Here is a 17,511-nt window from a genome sequence, read left to right as displayed (position 1 = left end):
TATCATCGCCATAAAACCCATTAGAAAATGCTGCAAATGAATCATTTGTAGGTATTACAAAGAAAACTATAGTAAAAGTTTTAGAAGGAAAAGAGGAAGACTGGGATTTATTCCTACCGTCAGTGCAATATGTGTTGAATAATAAATATTCTAGACAACACAAGGCACGACCCTTCAAAGTGATGTTTAACAGGCAAGCTAATGACTTTGTCGATTACAAATCTATATGTCGTATTTGACAAAAATATTACAATGAAAAAGTAATGAGAAAAAAGTATATCTTTATTGGAGGTAAAAATAGACTAAGAGAACTCTGCTGCGATGAAATAATTGATCCTTTTTATATTGAACAACTTCCCCTGGTAGTTGTGTTGAGTCAACCTTTCTGGTCTTGTAATAAATCTATACTCAGTTTCCCGCCTTACATTAAATGAATTCTACTCGTTAGAATTGATTTCAAATAACGTCGCCCTGAATCAACCGATCTGGGACACTCTTATTGTTCTGTTTAAAATACAGAATTCCAGTAAGATATTGTGTAACGGTGGCTAGTTAAAAGATGCATAAGGTTTTTGTGTTTAATTGGCTGTGGTAGAACATGTAGTTATGTCTGATCATTTATCCATTCTGTTGATTATTTTTATCTAAGACATGGGTAAATATGTGATCCTAAATATAGAACATCTTATCGATGTTTGTATATTTAGTTGTAGAAAATAGGCATCCAAATATTCCATGCACTACTTCTCTTATACACTTACAGTCGTATAAGTTGTGTTTATCAATATATAACTAAATGAACCATTTATATAAATAGCTGTTCTATTCTCTCTATGGGTAGCTAATCCATTGAGAGAACTATTAATATTAAGTTTCTCTTATATTTCTTGATTTGATCGGAGAAGCTTCTCTTCCCGATCGGTGATATCGTAACTCAGTGGTATAGAATTCTATATCCAACTGTCATTCGTTTATCGATTTTAAGCCAATTATGCAATCTTTTTATATAGAAATATGTACTCATAGTAGGAGTCGTTGTGTAGCAGTATACAGGTGTATGCTGTTACTCAATATTAAAGGATGTTTTTATTCCATGTTTTTATTTTATTCGATTTATTTGTTTATTCTCAAATAAATCATACCCAAATACGACACTATAGACCCAATCCTTCAAAATAAAAAGGTCAATTCAAAAGTAATCTTAGAAAGGATGAAAGACGTAAATAATATAATCATTCCAACATTACGCAATGAAATGGCTGAACAACAGAAAAAGGACAATGAATATTTTATGAAGACACATAAAATTAATTATGAACCATATACCTTAGGAACTAAAGTAATGATTAAAAACGTAAACAAGAATTCGAAAACAGAACCGTATTACGAAGGACCATACACTATAGCTAACATAGTAAAACCTGGATTATATGTATTATCTAAAAGACACCGCAGGTGAACTTTATCCAAGGAACGTACCTACATCTCACATAAAGAAGATATCGAGCGAAATAAATTCAGACCAAGAAAAGCACTATGAAATACAAAGTATTTTAAATCACAGAGGTGATAATGCTAGCAATTACGAATATCTAGTTAGATGGAAAGGCTATGACTCTGACCATGATCTATGGATATCATCTGAAAATTTTGACTCTACTGAAGCTATAAAAACTTATTGGAAGAGAAGAACGTCAATCATGCTAATTTAAAGAAAATTCAAAAAGAAGCAGAAAAGAAACAAAAACTTCCCCAAAAGAGTGCGATTAAAAGAAAATCCACTAATGATGCCAATACAAAGAGCTCAAAGAAATCCAAGATTTGATATCTATTAATTATGTATATTTTCTCTTACGGTTGTAGTAAGAGTTTTTATCGAAGGATTCGCCACAAAACATTTTTTTTTTTTGCCAAACATTTTTTCTTTTATTTTTTTTTTTATTTTTTTTTCAAGTTATATCCAATCAATCCAGAGTTATCAAACTCTGCATACTCTTTATATATTATCATGTCAATCAATCACTCAAGTCACCGCTTAATTCTTAAACGATTCCGAATTAGAAGGGGGATGATGGTGTATCACAAGACTATCTCACCATAATAATAACTACTCTAATGTAAATACGGAACATATAAGAATCACCGATACAACAAATACGAATCACCGACTTAACAAACATGAACATATAATATATATACAAGAGCAAATTAAGCATTTATAAAGGATTATCTTATATTTGATTGAAATTATTGTCTCTTAGACATCGGATATTACAATTCCCTTGACGCTCTCCTATGAGTATGATGGTTGGGTTGAAAGTGAGTTGTTGAGATGTCAGTCTTGGGCTGATGGTCGCACCCTCTTTGAGAAAAAGTTTGGTAACATTCGAGGTCGTGAGGAAGCAATCAGAAGAGTTTACAACTCATTCATGGGCGCTGACGAATCCATCGAGGCTTACACAACAAAGTTTCTGAGGGACATTTATGAAGCTGGTCGTAAGAAGACGGACCCTGGTATGGCTGAGAAGTATCGTACGAGCTTGCATGCATCGATTCAGACCAACCTCTTGACGGTGATGGAGTCCCGCGAAAAGGAATTAGACACATTCACAATCGACGATATTGCTGAAATCGCTAGAAGTGTTTATCGACATGATAACATTGGTTCCAATGGCATTCGAAGAAAAGCTACTGGTGAGTCACATAAGGGTAAGCGTAAGGCTAGTCCTATGGATGGTTCCTTTTTCTGTTCGAAGCATGGTGGTGTACAGGCAAACCATAATGAAACTGATTGCCATAGTTTCAAGAAGGTGAACCGTGGTCCCAACAACGTGTTCCTAGGTCAACGAAATGCTCCTTTTAAGGCCACTGGTAATAAGGACACAAAGCTTGCTCGTCCTTGCAAGTATTGTGCCAAACCTTGGACCTTTGGACATAAGTGCCAAGAGTTCTACGATGCAAAGCGTAGTCAAGCTGAAGGATCAAACCATCGGGTACTTGCTGTTAGAGCAAATGTCGCTGAGGTGCAGGCCAGACGCATTGAAGATGCTATGGAAGAAGATTCTTTGAATTGTAAGTATGAAGAACTTGAACAAAGAAATAATCCATTTAAACTAATTACTCCTATTATTCTCAATAATAGAAAACTTATTGCGAAGATTGATACTGGAAGTGACATTACTTGCATCAACAAGTACATTCTAGATACGATATTCGATAATAAAGTTGTAATAAATAAAGTTTTTGGATCTTTAAATTTCTTGTCCCTTGATAAAAATAAAACTGATAATAAAGTGCAACGTATTGGAAAAACTGAACCTATGACCATTCGATATTTAAATAACATGGCTTTTGAACATGCTTTCGAAGTAGTTGAGTTTAGTAGTGTAATGGAAACTGAATTTGATATTTTATTGGGAACTGATATATTGCCTCGTTTGCGAATTGGTCTTACTGGAGTTGCTCATTGCTACCCAAAAGATATAAATAAAGAAGATGCTCAGTTTGAAAATGTAAACTTTGACACTAAATCCAATTGCAATCCAGAGGATGCTACCTATGGTTCACCGGAAGTTCAAAAGAAATTTATGGATCATATCCAAAATTCTATAGACCAAAATAAATTAATTAAAGCTGGATCGTTTTGTACCATGAAGGAATCGATTGTGCATATCCCTATTAAGGAGAATGCTACGAATTGCTATGTTAGACAATATCCATTACCTTATCATGCTAGACCAGAAATTGAAAAGCAATTACAAGAGTGGTTAGATACAGGGGTTGTAGTTGAATGTGAGCCTAGCGCCAAACACAATACACCGTTACTAGCTATCCCTAAACGTGATGCTAATAATAATTTTACCAAACATCGTATCGTTATGGATCTGCGTAGATGTAATTTAAACATCGACGAGAAAAATATCCAAGATTTTGCTGTACCCAACATAAAGGATATCTTTGATGAAGTCACTGCTAAAGGACAGGTTTTCACTAAATTAGATTTGAAAAATGCGTATCACTCTTTTAAGGTTGCTGATGCAAGCCAAGAGGTATTGTCATTTACAGTAAACAATAAAACGTATAAATGGGTTGGATGTTGTTTTGGATTAAAATTTGTAACAAGTCTCTACTGTCGGGTGATCAATCTTTTATTTCAAGGAATGGAAGGTGTTCAAACGTATGTTGACGATTGCTGCATCTATTCAAATCCGGAAGATCATGCAGCTTTGGTAAAAATGGCAATTGATAGATTGACTTCAGTGAACCTGAAGATCAACTTTGACAAATGTACATGGTTTAAGACTTCTATCTACATCCTTGGTTTTACCGTCGGAGCGGGCATTAGAAAGATCGATACCAGACGTTTGAGCAATCTTGATGCTTGGAAGACACCTAAAAATAGTGCTGATGTAAGAAAATTAATGGGGTTTATCACCTACTTACACGAATTCATTCCAATGATATCGAAAGTGGCTGCGCCTATCAATGCTTTAAGACATTGCAAGGATAAAGAATTTCAATGGACATCATTGCATTCAGAGAGGTTTCAGACGCTTAAGGATATTATCCTATCAGATGCTGTGTTACACACTCCTAGAATGGATCGATAATTCTATTTAGAGACTGATAGCAGTTTATACGCTACAGCTGCAGCATTAACACAAAGAGACGAACATGGACGGACATTACATATTGCATTTGTGAGCAAAGCATTTGATAAGCATCAGTTACAGTGGTCTACGAATCGTAAAGAAACTTATGGTGTGGTCTACGGCTTTGAAAAATTCCGACCCTTGTTATGGGGGCATCCTGATATTGAAGTACGTACTGATCATCGTAGCTTGGTTTACATGCAAACCTCTACAACGCTTGCAGAACACTTCAAAATTATATGGAGGTTTTGAATGATTTTAATTTTACTGTTTTACACTTGAAAGGTATTAACAATATTCTTCCTGATACTTTAAGTCGAGTTTATCCACCGATACCCGAGGATAAAACTCTGCTGGGGGATGAAGAGAAGAAAATTATAAAATTAGAAAAATGTATGTTACAAAGACGTTTACCAAATGATAAAATAAATAATGTTGTAAGAAAAGCAAACGATCAATTTATTAGAAAGGAACAAATATATAGCACAGACAAGAACTTACATGTACTTGCTGTAAGACTAAATAGTAAAACCTTCAAAGAATCTCACACTGATTACGTTGCTCCTCCTACGGAAGAGAGAGACAAGTTATTAAGGGAAGCATATCTGCTTGGTCACTTTGGTTCAGAAAGTATCGTCCAAAGGATTCATGAAGACGGATTGCATTGGCATGGAATATATGATGAAAGTAAGGAGATACTTCGTAGTTGCATAGATTGTGCTAGGCATAATGTAGCAAAGAAAGGATATCATCCATTAAGACCAATTGTTAGTAGTGATCCATTTACACATATAGCAATGGATCTAGCGGGACCATTTTCGGTAACACAAAATCAAAATGTGTATATCTTTGTCATAGTGGATCTTTGCACGAAATACATCATAGCTCGCCCAATTAAAAATAAACAAAGTGATACTATGGCTGCGACACTATGCCAAGTGTTTGGTGATTATGGTCTACCCGTACGATGTCAATCTGACAATGCTCGTGACTATTTAAATGGATTGATGACAACCGTTACTAGATCGCTAGGCATTGATCATAGATTCTCCACTCCTTATCATCCTCGTGGTAATGGGGCTGCCGAAAATGCAGTTAAAGTGATCGTCAATACAGTGAGAAAATTGTGTGGTAATGATACTAGTAGATGGGATGAATTGCTTCCTGCTGCTCAGTTATGTTGTAACTACAAGATTCGTAACCGAACTGGTAGTAGCCCATTCTCTCTCATGTTTGCTCGACAATTGAATAAACCTAAGGACTATACAGATCCCAAAATAAATAAGACCATTCCAACTAAATTGACATCTGAAGAAGAGTTGATAAATAGGGCTGAAATAATGGCTACAATAGTGTTTCCTGCTATCCACGAACGAACACAGAGATTAGTAGAGGAACAAAGTAAAAGGTTCAATACGAAACACTACCTAATTGACATTGCAGTCGGCACAGCAGTGATAGTAAAATTGCCTAATCGAGCAACGAAATTATCTCCTCTTTATGAAGGACCATACACTGTGGTAAGAAAGACGCAAGCGGGTACGCATGTGCTGAAGGATGAGATGAACGAGTTACTGCATCGAGACTATGTGCCGTCAGAACTGAAAGTTGTATCCATCGATGAGACAAATATAGATGAATTGTATGAAGTTCAAGAAATTCGAGATCACAGACAGGGTTCTGATGGCGAACGCGAATACCTTGTTAAATGGATCGGTTATGGTGAACGAGAAAATTTGTGGCTAAAGACTTCGGCATTTTCGTCTCCAAACACGATAAAAACATATTGGGATAAAGTAAGAGAAGTCGAAAGGCTTACTCAAGAACGTTATAGTAAGCTGGTAAAGAATTCTAACACGAATCTAAAAATGAATAAGATTGCTCCAAGAAATAATGGTGACAACACGCATAATTATAATAAAAGAAAAAGACTTAATGACAATGAAAGTAATAATAAACCTGTACAGACGCGACGTAGTAGCAATCGGTTAAGAAAATTATATAATTATTACCAAGCAGTAAGACTAATATTAAAAAAGAGGTCATAAGGCTTGCATACTTCTATCTTTGTACTTTGTTTGAAAAAAAAAAAAAAAAAAAAAAAAAAAAAAAAAAGTCATCGTTAAATCATAGACAATAGTACTTTTTTGTAACGCTAACTAAACTTGAACAAAGAGACACATTGAACAGTACAAAAAAATGTCGATTGTCTTTTCACCAGCATATGTCAACAATGACCTAAAATAAAGAACACAATTTTTGTCTTGAGAAAATAAAAGCGACAGATTTTAATAAAGAGAAGAAGAAAAGAGGACTTTAAAACAGCGTATTATCACAAGGTAAAGAAACCCCAATACAGGATGCATGGATAACAAAGGATTTCTTATAAAAGAAAGACGTTTTGACTATTTTTAATTTTCCTTTTTATTTCACCAAAAGAAAATAATAATTATATATATCAACTATGGGTTCCTGCTGTTCTAAAGATCAAAGTACACCTGGTACTGGCTTTGGCCACTTTTAAAAGCAAAGTATTTCTAAATTTACATTCAATAAACTCAATTTTATACTGCTTGGTTATTCTCGTTACATTTACTCTACAAACAAAACCTAAATTATGATATTCTCTACTACTTGATAGTTGATTAGTTTCTATATCTTTGTCAATGACTTTTTTTAACCGAGTTGGTACATAAGTAGTCAAGTCCCAAAAAATTGCTTTTCTTTTCACGTATGGCATTCGTCAGTTTCGAAGTATAAACAAAACAAACCCAATTAGGATAAATCTTATATACAGTATTTCCAATAGGAATTCAGACAGATCGCATTTTTCTTTATTCCCCCCCCCCCAAAAAAAAAACCATGAATGTAATTACAAAAAATCCTGTCGTGCCAGCTACTTAGGTCCATCACTATGGCGGAAGCCTCGGTGACAATTCGACCGGATTTGTTACAAATGTCAAAGGATACGAACTTTGTATTTAAATCGAGAATAACTACGGTACCAGAAAAAATAGTACGCCACAAGTAAAGCACTTGTAGTGATGTACCTTTTGATTGCCTAACAACGATTCAGAAGATTGAAGCGTATAAACGGATATCAGTAATTTTTTTTTTTTATTTGTTCCTTTGTCCAAGGTGCGCGTAGTCGCATCTAAAAGGAATCGGGTAACCCCTTCGCTGTCCATAAGTGGTCAAGGGAAACAGTGGCGCAGAACAAGGTATACCCGATCTTACACACACCCTGATTCTCGGTTGTCAAACTGCAGCATTTATTGTGAACGCTTGAACATCAAGTGCTACGATAATTCAATTGGCCCCGTCAGTCCAAAACCATTTAATGAACGGAAATTCAATCTTTTGGGTGATTATTTCTTTTTACACGTGTCTCATCTCTTTCATCTCGTTTTAATAACAATAAAAAGGTGCAACCAAAAAAACATTGTCCAGCATGAAATGTAGACTTCTAACAGTGACAGGACTGTATTCTTTAATTTTTTTTTTTTTACAGTAGGGAGTTATGAAAATGGCCATGAATATGTTGACAAAGGTTTGGGGCGAGAAAAAAAAAATGAGGGCAAGGACCAAAGTTGTAACATTTTTTTGTATTTATAGTTTGAATCGAAAAGTAACCGAGTAAAAGGTATATCTTTTCACCCAAAGAGACCCTGGATTTTAGCGTCACTGCATAACGGCTGTATACAGTTATGGGATTACCGAATGGGAACATTAATGGAGAGATTTGAAGAGCATGACGGTAAAAAAATTAAAAAAAGAGAAGGTCTGAGGTTAGAATAATGCATTAATTAAAAGAATCAGGGCCTGTACGTGGTGTTTCCTTTCATTCAACGCAACCACTTTTTGTATCTGGTGGAGATGATTATAAGATTAGGGTATGGAACTACAAGACCAAAAAATGCTTGTTTACATTGAATGGACACATGGATTATATTCGCACTGTTTTCTTTCATCATGAATATCCTTGGATTATTTCAGCCTCAGACGATCAAACGATTCGAATTTGGAATTGGCAGTCTAGAAATTGTATTGCTATCTTGACAGGTCATAATCATTATGTGACCTGTGCTCAATTCCACCCAAAACAGGATCTCATTGTGTCTTCCTCAACTGATCAAACGGTACGCGTATGGGATATCTCGGGTTTGGTGAAAAAGAATAAATCTCCTGCTCCCATGTCCTTTGACACCTCTTTTGCTCCTGGCAATCCTCAGGCGGATTTATTTGGATCCATGGATGTCATGGTCAAGTATGTGCTTGAAGGTCATGATCATGGTGTGAATTGGGTTTCTTTTCATCCTACTTTACCTCTTATTATATCTGCTGCTGAAGATCGTCAAGTGAAACTTTGGAGAATGAATGGTAAAAAAAAACCAGGAGAATTATTTGGCATTGCATAGACATATTCACATTATAATAAAATAGATGTCAAGGCATGGGAAGTAGACAGCTGTCGAGGATCATCAAACGGCGTATCAAGTGCAATTTTCCATCCCAAGCAAGAGCTTATTTTATCAGCCGGCGAGGATCGATCAATCCGGGTATGGGATCTTACCAAACGAACCTCGGTTGCTACATTTAAGCGTGATCAAGATCGTTTCTGGGTTCTTGCGTCTCATCCTGAGCTAAACTTGTTTGCAGCAGGACATGACAATGGTTTGATCGTCTTTAAATTGGAACGCGAAAGACCTGCTTTTCAAGTCAGCGATAACCAATTATTCCATGTCGAGAAAAAAGTGCTTCAGATGCACGATCTTTTGACTTCTTCAAGTCAGGAACTTTTGAGCGTCAAGAAATTAGGTTCTCAATTTATTCAGCCTCGTAATTTATCTTACAACCCTGCGGAGCGTACAGTACTTGTTACCACTGTAAAGTAACAACAGCAACAAGGAATCCCACTTTGTTATGGCAGGTTGTCTAACTTTTTTTTCTATTTATATAGTTGGAAAAAGGTGGATTATATGAACTGTACCGATTACCCAAATCAACCACCGGCGCCCTTCCAGAACCCAGTGACGAATCCAAACGAGGAAAAGGATACAACGCCTTATTTATTGCTCGAAATCGATTTGCAGTCTTTGATAAAGAGAACCAACAGATTGAAATCCGTGATTTATCCAATATCGTTACCAAGTCATTCAAGCCTCCTGCAGCGGGTGTGACAGATATATTTTATGCCGGTGCTGGATCGTTATTGATTGCCAATAGTTCCAGTGTATTTTTGTTTGATATCCAACAACGACGAGTTATTGCGGAAGTGGATGCAGTATCAGTAAAATATGTGGTTTGGTCCGATGATCTTTCGATGGCAGCACTTTTGAGTAAACATATGGTGACCATCGTGGATAAGAATTTGAAATTGATTAGTCAAACACATGAGACGATTCGAATTAAAAGTGGTATCTGGGACAATTCCGGTGTATTCTTGTACTGTACTTTGAATCATATTAAATATGCATTACCTGAAGGGTAAGAAAGAAAGAAAAAGAGACGAATTTTTTTATTTTTCTATAGAATTAATCAGGATTTTTTTAAAAAAAAAAAAAATAGAGACAATGGTATTATTCGTACCCTCGAGCAACCTGTGTATATGACCAAAGTACAAGGGAAAACACTCCATGTCCTTGGTAGAAATGGAAAGCCTGGAAAATTGGAGATCGACCCTACCGAATTTAAATTCAAATTAGCTTTAGCTAAACGACAATATGAAGAAGTATTGCATATTATTCGTACTTCCAATTTGGTAGGTCAAGCCATCATTGGGTATTTGCAAAAGAAGGGATACCCAGAAATTGCACTTCATTTTGTCAAGGACGATATCACTCGCTTCGAACTTGCGTTAGAATGTGGAAATTTGGACATTGCTTATGAATCAGCACAAAATCTGGATAAGAAGGAACAGTGGGTTAAATTGGCTTCCGAGGCTTTAAAACACGGTAATTTTAAAATTGTGGAACTTGCTTATCAGCGTGCCAAGAATTTCGATCGTCTTTCGTTTCTTTATCTTGCCAGTGCCAACGAAACAAACTTGCGTCAAATGTTAAAAATTTCTCAACTTCGTGGTGATCCCATGTCGAGATTTCAAAATGCTACCTACTTGGGTGACGCCATGGAGAGAATACGTGTGCTTCAGGATGTTGGACAGATTCCTTTGGCTTATTTAACGGCTAAATCGTATGGTTTGACGGAACAAGCGGATGCCATTTTGGCTGCTGCTGGAAAGACAGAGCTCGATATCGAATTGCCTGAAGAGGATACATCATCAACCTTGGCCTCATCTTTGTTAAGCACACCTCTTACACCATTGAAGGATCCTAATTGGCCACTTTTGACTGTATCCAAGAGTTTCTTTGAAGGGGTATTTGCAAAGGATAAGAACACTGGTAACACGGGTTCTACTGGACCAGCATTTGGTTACGATGAAGGCATTGATAATATTGAAGAGGCAAGTGGTGATTGGGGTGCGGATGAGGATACGGATAATGTTTTTGGTGTGTCTACACAACATCATGCCCATCATGATGATGACTTGCCCATTGATTCTGACCATGAAGGAGGTGGATGGGATGATGATGCTGATATTCGTGCCGATATTGACGCTGAAATAAGTAACGTTGCTGCCAAGGAAACCGCAGAATTTGTTGTGCCTGAATCGGGACTTTCTGAAACAGCATTATGGGTTAAGATGTCACCATTGGCAGCAGATCACGTTGCAGCAGGCTCATTTGATCATGCTATGCAGGTAAACACATAAATCAAAGCGAAGTAGCCCAAGAAATGATTGGGAGAGGAATGCTAACATCAAATTTTTATTATTATCTAAGATCCTAAATCAACAAGTGGGAGCTGTGAATTTTGCACCCTTGAAATCTCACTTTATGTCAATTTATCAATCCACTCGTACTTTTGTTGCATCCAATGCATCTAACCCTTCATTGGCCTTCCATCTTCGTAGGGATGCTGAAGTAGCCAACATTGTGAAGAGTTCACCTGTGATTGTGTATCACTTGCAAAATTTGATCTCTGTGCAACTCCAATCAGCCTACAAATTGTTTTCGGGTGGTCGACTCCCCGCCAGTGCAACGCAATTCAAGACCTTATTACACTCACTTTTGTTTACGATTGTAAAGACAAAGGACGATTTAGAAGAAGCGCTGCAATTGGTTCAGATCTGTCGTGAGTATCTGATGGGTTTAGCTGTTGAACAACAACGTCGATCAATTACTGCTAGCGAACCCAATAATACAAAGCGAGCATTGGAACTTGCTGCGTATTTTACCCATTGTCAATTACAAACACCTCATTTGCAACTGGCTTTGCGTCAAGCTGCCAAACAAGCGTTCAAGCTCAAGAATTTCAATACTGCAGCTCAATTCTCTCAGAGACTGTTAGAATTAGCTCCACCCAAAAAGATTGCTGACGAGGTAAACAACATATAGACAGATATATATATATATATATATATATAAAAGGATAGAGGGTATAGTTTGTATTCATTGTTAACCTCTTTTATTAATCATTAGGCACGTCAAATTCTTGCAGTGTGTGAACGTAATTTGCGTGACGAGGTGACTTTAGATTATGATCAATATAATCCGTTTGTGGTATGTGGATTGTCCTTTGAGCCTATTTATAAGGGATCTCCCAAATCCACTTGTCCTTTCTGTCAAGCTTCTTATAAGCCTGAATACGCAGGCAAGGTGTGTACTGTTTGTGAGGTTTCTCAAATCGGATCATCTGCTTCCGGGTTACGTTTGATGACTTAATTTAATTCTCTTCGTACTCCTTCAACCACGATCAACTTGCTACTCCTACTATTATTACTTATTCATTTAATGCTTTTCCTACCTCACTTTTTTGTTTTAAAAAAAGTGTATCAATCTATTTACTCTATAAAAATTTGTAAACTACCCCCCCTCCCTATAACAACGCACAAAAGACTTGTGGGAGTATATCCATTAAGGGAAATGACGCTACTAGAAAGTGGGGCGCTTTTTGTTCAATACAAATGCATTTTTTTTATTTTATTTGCCCATGTAACCCAAACTTTTTTGTGGGGAGAGAGGGCATGTTCCAGAGGGACGGAAAATAGATAATGTCCGGCATAAAAAAAAGGGGGGAATTTCCCTCACAGTGTCTTTTTTTTTTTTTTTTTTGAGGGCAATAGAATATGGGCGTGGTTGATCTCTGGAAGCTAATTGCCGACAGTGAAAAAAAATACAGTTTAGAACAACTCAGTAACTGGACCGAAATAAAAAAAGAAAGAGGATTAAGAGTCGCCATTGATGTTGCGTTATGGACTTTCCAGGCAAGAGCAAGCGTGGTTGGAGAGTAAAGTGGCCCCCCATTTATTATTATTATTATTATTACTATAAATACATTAATACCACTGTAACAAAAAAATAGCTCTAGTGAATTAAGATCAGTGTTTTTTCGATTTTGTCGGTTATACGAGTTAGGCATCCGACCTGTGTTTGTATTTGATGGACCGAATCGACCCAACAAGAAACGAAACAAGATTATTCAAACGATGCCCTTTGAGACCACCTTTGGAAGAGGATTGAAGGGTCTGATTCGACTTTTTAATTTCTCCATGTGGGAGGCATATGGTGAAGCCGAAGCCGAATGTGCCATGCTAGAAAGACTAGGGTATGTAGATATGGTATTTACGGGTGACAGTGATGTGCTTTTGTTTGGTGCACGACGTGTGGTGAGACATTGGCCATCCAAGCGAAACGAGCCTCTATCATGTTATGACCAGACTTGGATCACAGACATGACGGGTTGGGATAGATCGGACCTGATTTTGGTAGCTTTGCTTCGAGGTTGTGATTATGATACAAGTGGTACTAGAGGTGTTGGTATTGGATTATCAGGACAGCTTGCCAAATGTCATTTTCATCGTGCATTGATGGATGATATTCAACGTTTTGGCAGAGAGACACCTTTGGATGAGGAACGCGTACAACATTTGTTTGACTCATTAACGTATGAATTACATAACAACAGCACAAAGAACCTCAATCGAAGACGCAATGTAGATTTAGACTCCAAATTTTTTGATTTTTCTATTGTCCAAGATTTCATTCATCCAAAGACAAACATTGGTATTGCCAAGGACGAAGGCCTGATGACAGCTGCTAAAGAACTCGAAGCGAATTTAGATAGACGACATGAACCTGATTGGGTGAACCTTGCTGCATTTGCTCAACTCCAGTTTAAATGGCCTGCAGACTATGTCTTGAAAAGGTTCTCAGCGTTGTTGTACCCAGGTTATATGGCGAATTCTTTACGTAGAAGAAGAATCCCAACAGTACCGATACACCCACTTCGAACTTCTTCCAGTGTGAGTAATTCGCAACCTAGTCGTGTGGACAGGAAACAACGGACGTTGGATGAATTTTATCGGGCGACACCACGGTTACACCAAATGAGTGAAAAGGGTAGCGATTTGGTCCAGATCTCTGGTTCCAAAATAGCCAGTGACAACATTAAACTTTATCGGGTTGAATGGGACAAATCCAGTTGGGAGACGTTTCAGAATAGGCTCAAACTAAATCTAGATTTTCAGGCTTTTCGCCATGATGTGGTGATAGACGATGATGACGACGAGGCCGTTGAGTGTGGTGAGATGGTTAAGACGGATCCTTTTTTGGTTGTTAAGAGACAATGGGTGGATGCAGCACAAATACACAGAATATACCCTGCTGCTGCCTTAAAATATCAAAACCGACCCAAGAAGTCTGTCACCGCACGACAATCGATGGTCGATAGTTTTTTAGTTCTTCCGCCTAAACGACGAAAATAAAAAAATATATAGATCGCATAATTACATGTGTGCCCTTATTTCAAAATCAGACAAACTATAGGACATTTATATATTATTGGTTTTTATTATACAGTTGTACTTTGTGGGTGCTATCAATTTGCACTCCGGGTTTACGCCTACACAACCAGTTGAAAATCTCCAAATATTCCTTTTTCGCTTTAGCAATTTTTGTGCGACTCACAACAATCACACGAAAAAAACAAATAAACACTGCTCCAAAGTTTTAAAAAATGTAAAATAGAATATTGTTGAGAGCTCAAAAATGCCATAAAAGAAATAGTTTATTAAAATGATAAAAAGTTTGTGCCGGCAAAATTCGATGAGCGTATTGCAGCGAATTCGGTAAAGACAAAATAGATTTGCTTCTGATAATCAGACTATACACAAAAGACATGCTAATGTTTTGCTTAATACTTAGGCCTACCTTTTAAACCGCGTTTAACGTTCTTATACATTGTATAACTAAATAATAATAATGATGGTAAGTAAAACAATCCAAAAGAAGTAGTAATTTTATTTTATTTTTACCTTACTGGAGTAAAAATAATTATACTAAAAATACGTGAATGATGTTAATTGCCTGTATATAATAAAAGGATGATGAAAATTACATCTTCAAAACACGAAAAAGGGAACTAAAATTAAAATGAAACGCGTGTTAGCATAGAATTATTATGACAAAAAAAGAATGAAAACGTACCCTTATATCTGTTTAATATCTCTACTTGGAGGCTAAAGTAGACAGCTCTAAGTGGACTGAGCTATTATCATAAAAAACGTTTTTTTCTTTTGGTATTTAATGTCGTGTACAAGCTTAAACCTCTGGATAAATTAGAAGGGTAGCATCATCGATAATAATTATACAGCGATCTTATTGAAGAAAAGGGAAAAAGCATTTAATCAATTTTTAATCGTCCAGAAAAATAGCAATGATAAAATACAGCATTCAAAACAAGTTGACATTATTGGCTAAAAAACAATTTATTTTATCTGTTGAATATGATTTTGGATGCCTCTCTTTTCTTTTTGATATAAACCGAAAATGTGGTCAAATGTTATTTTACCTTTCTTTAAGTGCAACATGATTAAAAAGTTGTTACGGAGAAGAAAAGAGACGTTCTATCTAAAATAAATACAAGAGAAGATGACGATCGTTTCAAAGGTAAAGCTTTACAAGTAAACAACTAACGTAGACTCAACGTATATATATATTACAGAAATGACCTGTACAGATCGCTATGAAGAAGGGCATGTGAACAAATAATATTTCAATTGCTTGTTCTACAGAGAAGCTTCTGCAAATGATGGTAATTTTGTGATAATGTGTACTGTTTGTAGTGCTATATTTTAACATGTTTAAAGTGGGCTCCTCCTCTACCAAAAAAAAAGAAAGCAATAAGTTTTACTGTTAAATCTGAAAAACGTCAAGCGAAGAGAAGAAAGATTAACCCGGGCCCGACAGCCGAAGTTTGTAGAAGTTGCAAACAAACAGGCCATTAACAAAGGTACAAAGATTGCCCCAATTACAATCCTTCTAAAAAGGATGTACTGCAAGATAATCTAAGTGCCAACTATCAAGCCTATAACCGCAAAATTCCTTTTAATGAAATCGTTAATGATACTTATAAAGATACGTTAAGGAACAAAGTCTTGGCCACATCAATATACATAAGACAGATTGTGATTAGAGCTATGGTTTTCAACAATTACTACTGTCTTCAAAATATTGACTGTATTCCAAATTCTATATTCCAACAAAACTACAGGTACTCGTTATGTCAATTAGTAGGCTCGCGCAAGGTCACAAGCAGTGTACATGTTAATGAGCAACTTTTGACTCTTTGGAACAAACTTCGTTCCTTATATCCATTTGCAATATACAAAGAAGCCCCTCCAAAAGACGCAAGCGATTTATTGACGGCGGCCTTGTGTAGAAATTGCAACTTCATATACAAATCATGTTGCTGAAAAATTTTGAGAGTAGAGTCATTCAGTATTTAAAGTACTGTTTACAAAAGGAGTTGACGGTAAGCCATAGTTGTAACTACTATTTTGTTTCCGAATCTAACCTGTTTGTATGTTCTAACCCATAGAACCACGAGATGTGGACAAGATTGTGATTAATTATTGTTATCAATTTATCTGTGGCGGTGAGCCTAGCTGGGGTATCACGGACAACATTCTGAGTGAAGACCAAAAATTAAAAATCCAGGAGATATGCTTGCCTCTAAAGAAGCTGCTCCCCACAAAAGTTACTTTGGTCACCTTATCAAAATCTCCAGAAAGCTTCATTTCGTTTTTAGCTTTTATCCTGTCGTCATATAAAAGTAAAAGTAAAAATCCAGAAGAAAACCCGTTAGAGAAAGCAAGAGAATGGGGTAAAGGCGATTGAGACTGGGACGCCTACAACAAAAACTGCAGATGTCAATACATACAGAAATTATATCCAACACATTTTCAGTCACCTGAATGTTCTTTTAAATTTTCATTAAGCTGTATTCATGAAGAGAATGGTTGACGTTGCCAGCCAAAATGAAGCCGGAAACAATCAAGTGGCCGTGACTCCAATTCACTCCAGACGCTTTTTTGGGAGATTCAAAAATGCGGAATCACCTACAGGTATGTAAAGGTTTAATTGATGATACTTTTAAAACTATTAAAAATAACTGTTGATCATCCACTAGGTACTCAAAGTAGGGGACCTTAGAGTGTTACGGAAAGGGAGATTGAAGAGCTGATCAAGCTTAAAACGGCTGAAGCGGAGCTAGGAGGATTTGATGATCAATTCGAGGATGGTGATGTGGAGACATAGTCTGTGGTCACGGCAGTGGGGGAAGTTCCTGCGATTCAAAGCTTTTATTATCGTATGTTATACTAAAAGACATCCTCCAGCAAGGCCGTTTGATAATGCACCAGCAATATCACTTCAATTATTAACACCAGAAATAAAGGCTGATCTCTCCCCAGAACCCACTAATGAAATGGATAAAAATAGTCCAATCTTAATTGAAT

At 36.6% G+C, this 17,511-nt stretch overlaps 2 protein-coding genes across 2 annotated transcripts; both read left to right on the top strand.

Moving 5' to 3' along the window:
* Positions 1–8,184: 8,184 nt before the first annotated feature.
* Positions 8,185–12,436, top strand: EV154DRAFT_540197 (coatomer protein alpha subunit; the record flags this gene model as incomplete). Its single annotated transcript, XM_051604404.1, has 8 exons — positions 8,185–8,202; positions 8,268–8,409; positions 8,472–9,032; positions 9,096–9,538; positions 9,613–10,139; positions 10,221–11,412; positions 11,495–12,094; positions 12,194–12,436. The coding sequence occupies 8 exons, from the start codon at positions 8,185–8,187 to the stop codon at positions 12,434–12,436; spliced, it is 3,726 nt and encodes a 1,241-aa protein (XP_051452788.1).
* A 277-nt stretch (positions 12,437–12,713) lies between these two features.
* EV154DRAFT_524967 (uncharacterized protein) lies at positions 12,714–14,713 on the top strand. Its single transcript, XM_051603232.1, has one exon. The coding sequence runs from the start codon at positions 13,201–13,203 to the stop codon at positions 14,476–14,478; it is 1,278 nt and encodes a 425-aa protein (XP_051452787.1). The 5' UTR covers positions 12,714–13,200; the 3' UTR covers positions 14,479–14,713.
* Positions 14,714–17,511: the final 2,798 nt, after the last annotated feature.

This window comes from Mucor mucedo, assembly GCF_025094135.1.
Source record: "Mucor mucedo strain NRRL 3635 chromosome Unknown EV154scaffold_135, whole genome shotgun sequence".
NCBI classification, from domain to species: Eukaryota; Fungi; Mucoromycota; class Mucoromycetes; order Mucorales; family Mucoraceae; genus Mucor; species Mucor mucedo.
Note: the sequence above shows the minus strand (reverse complement) of the source record. Positions and strands in the feature narration are given on the sequence as shown.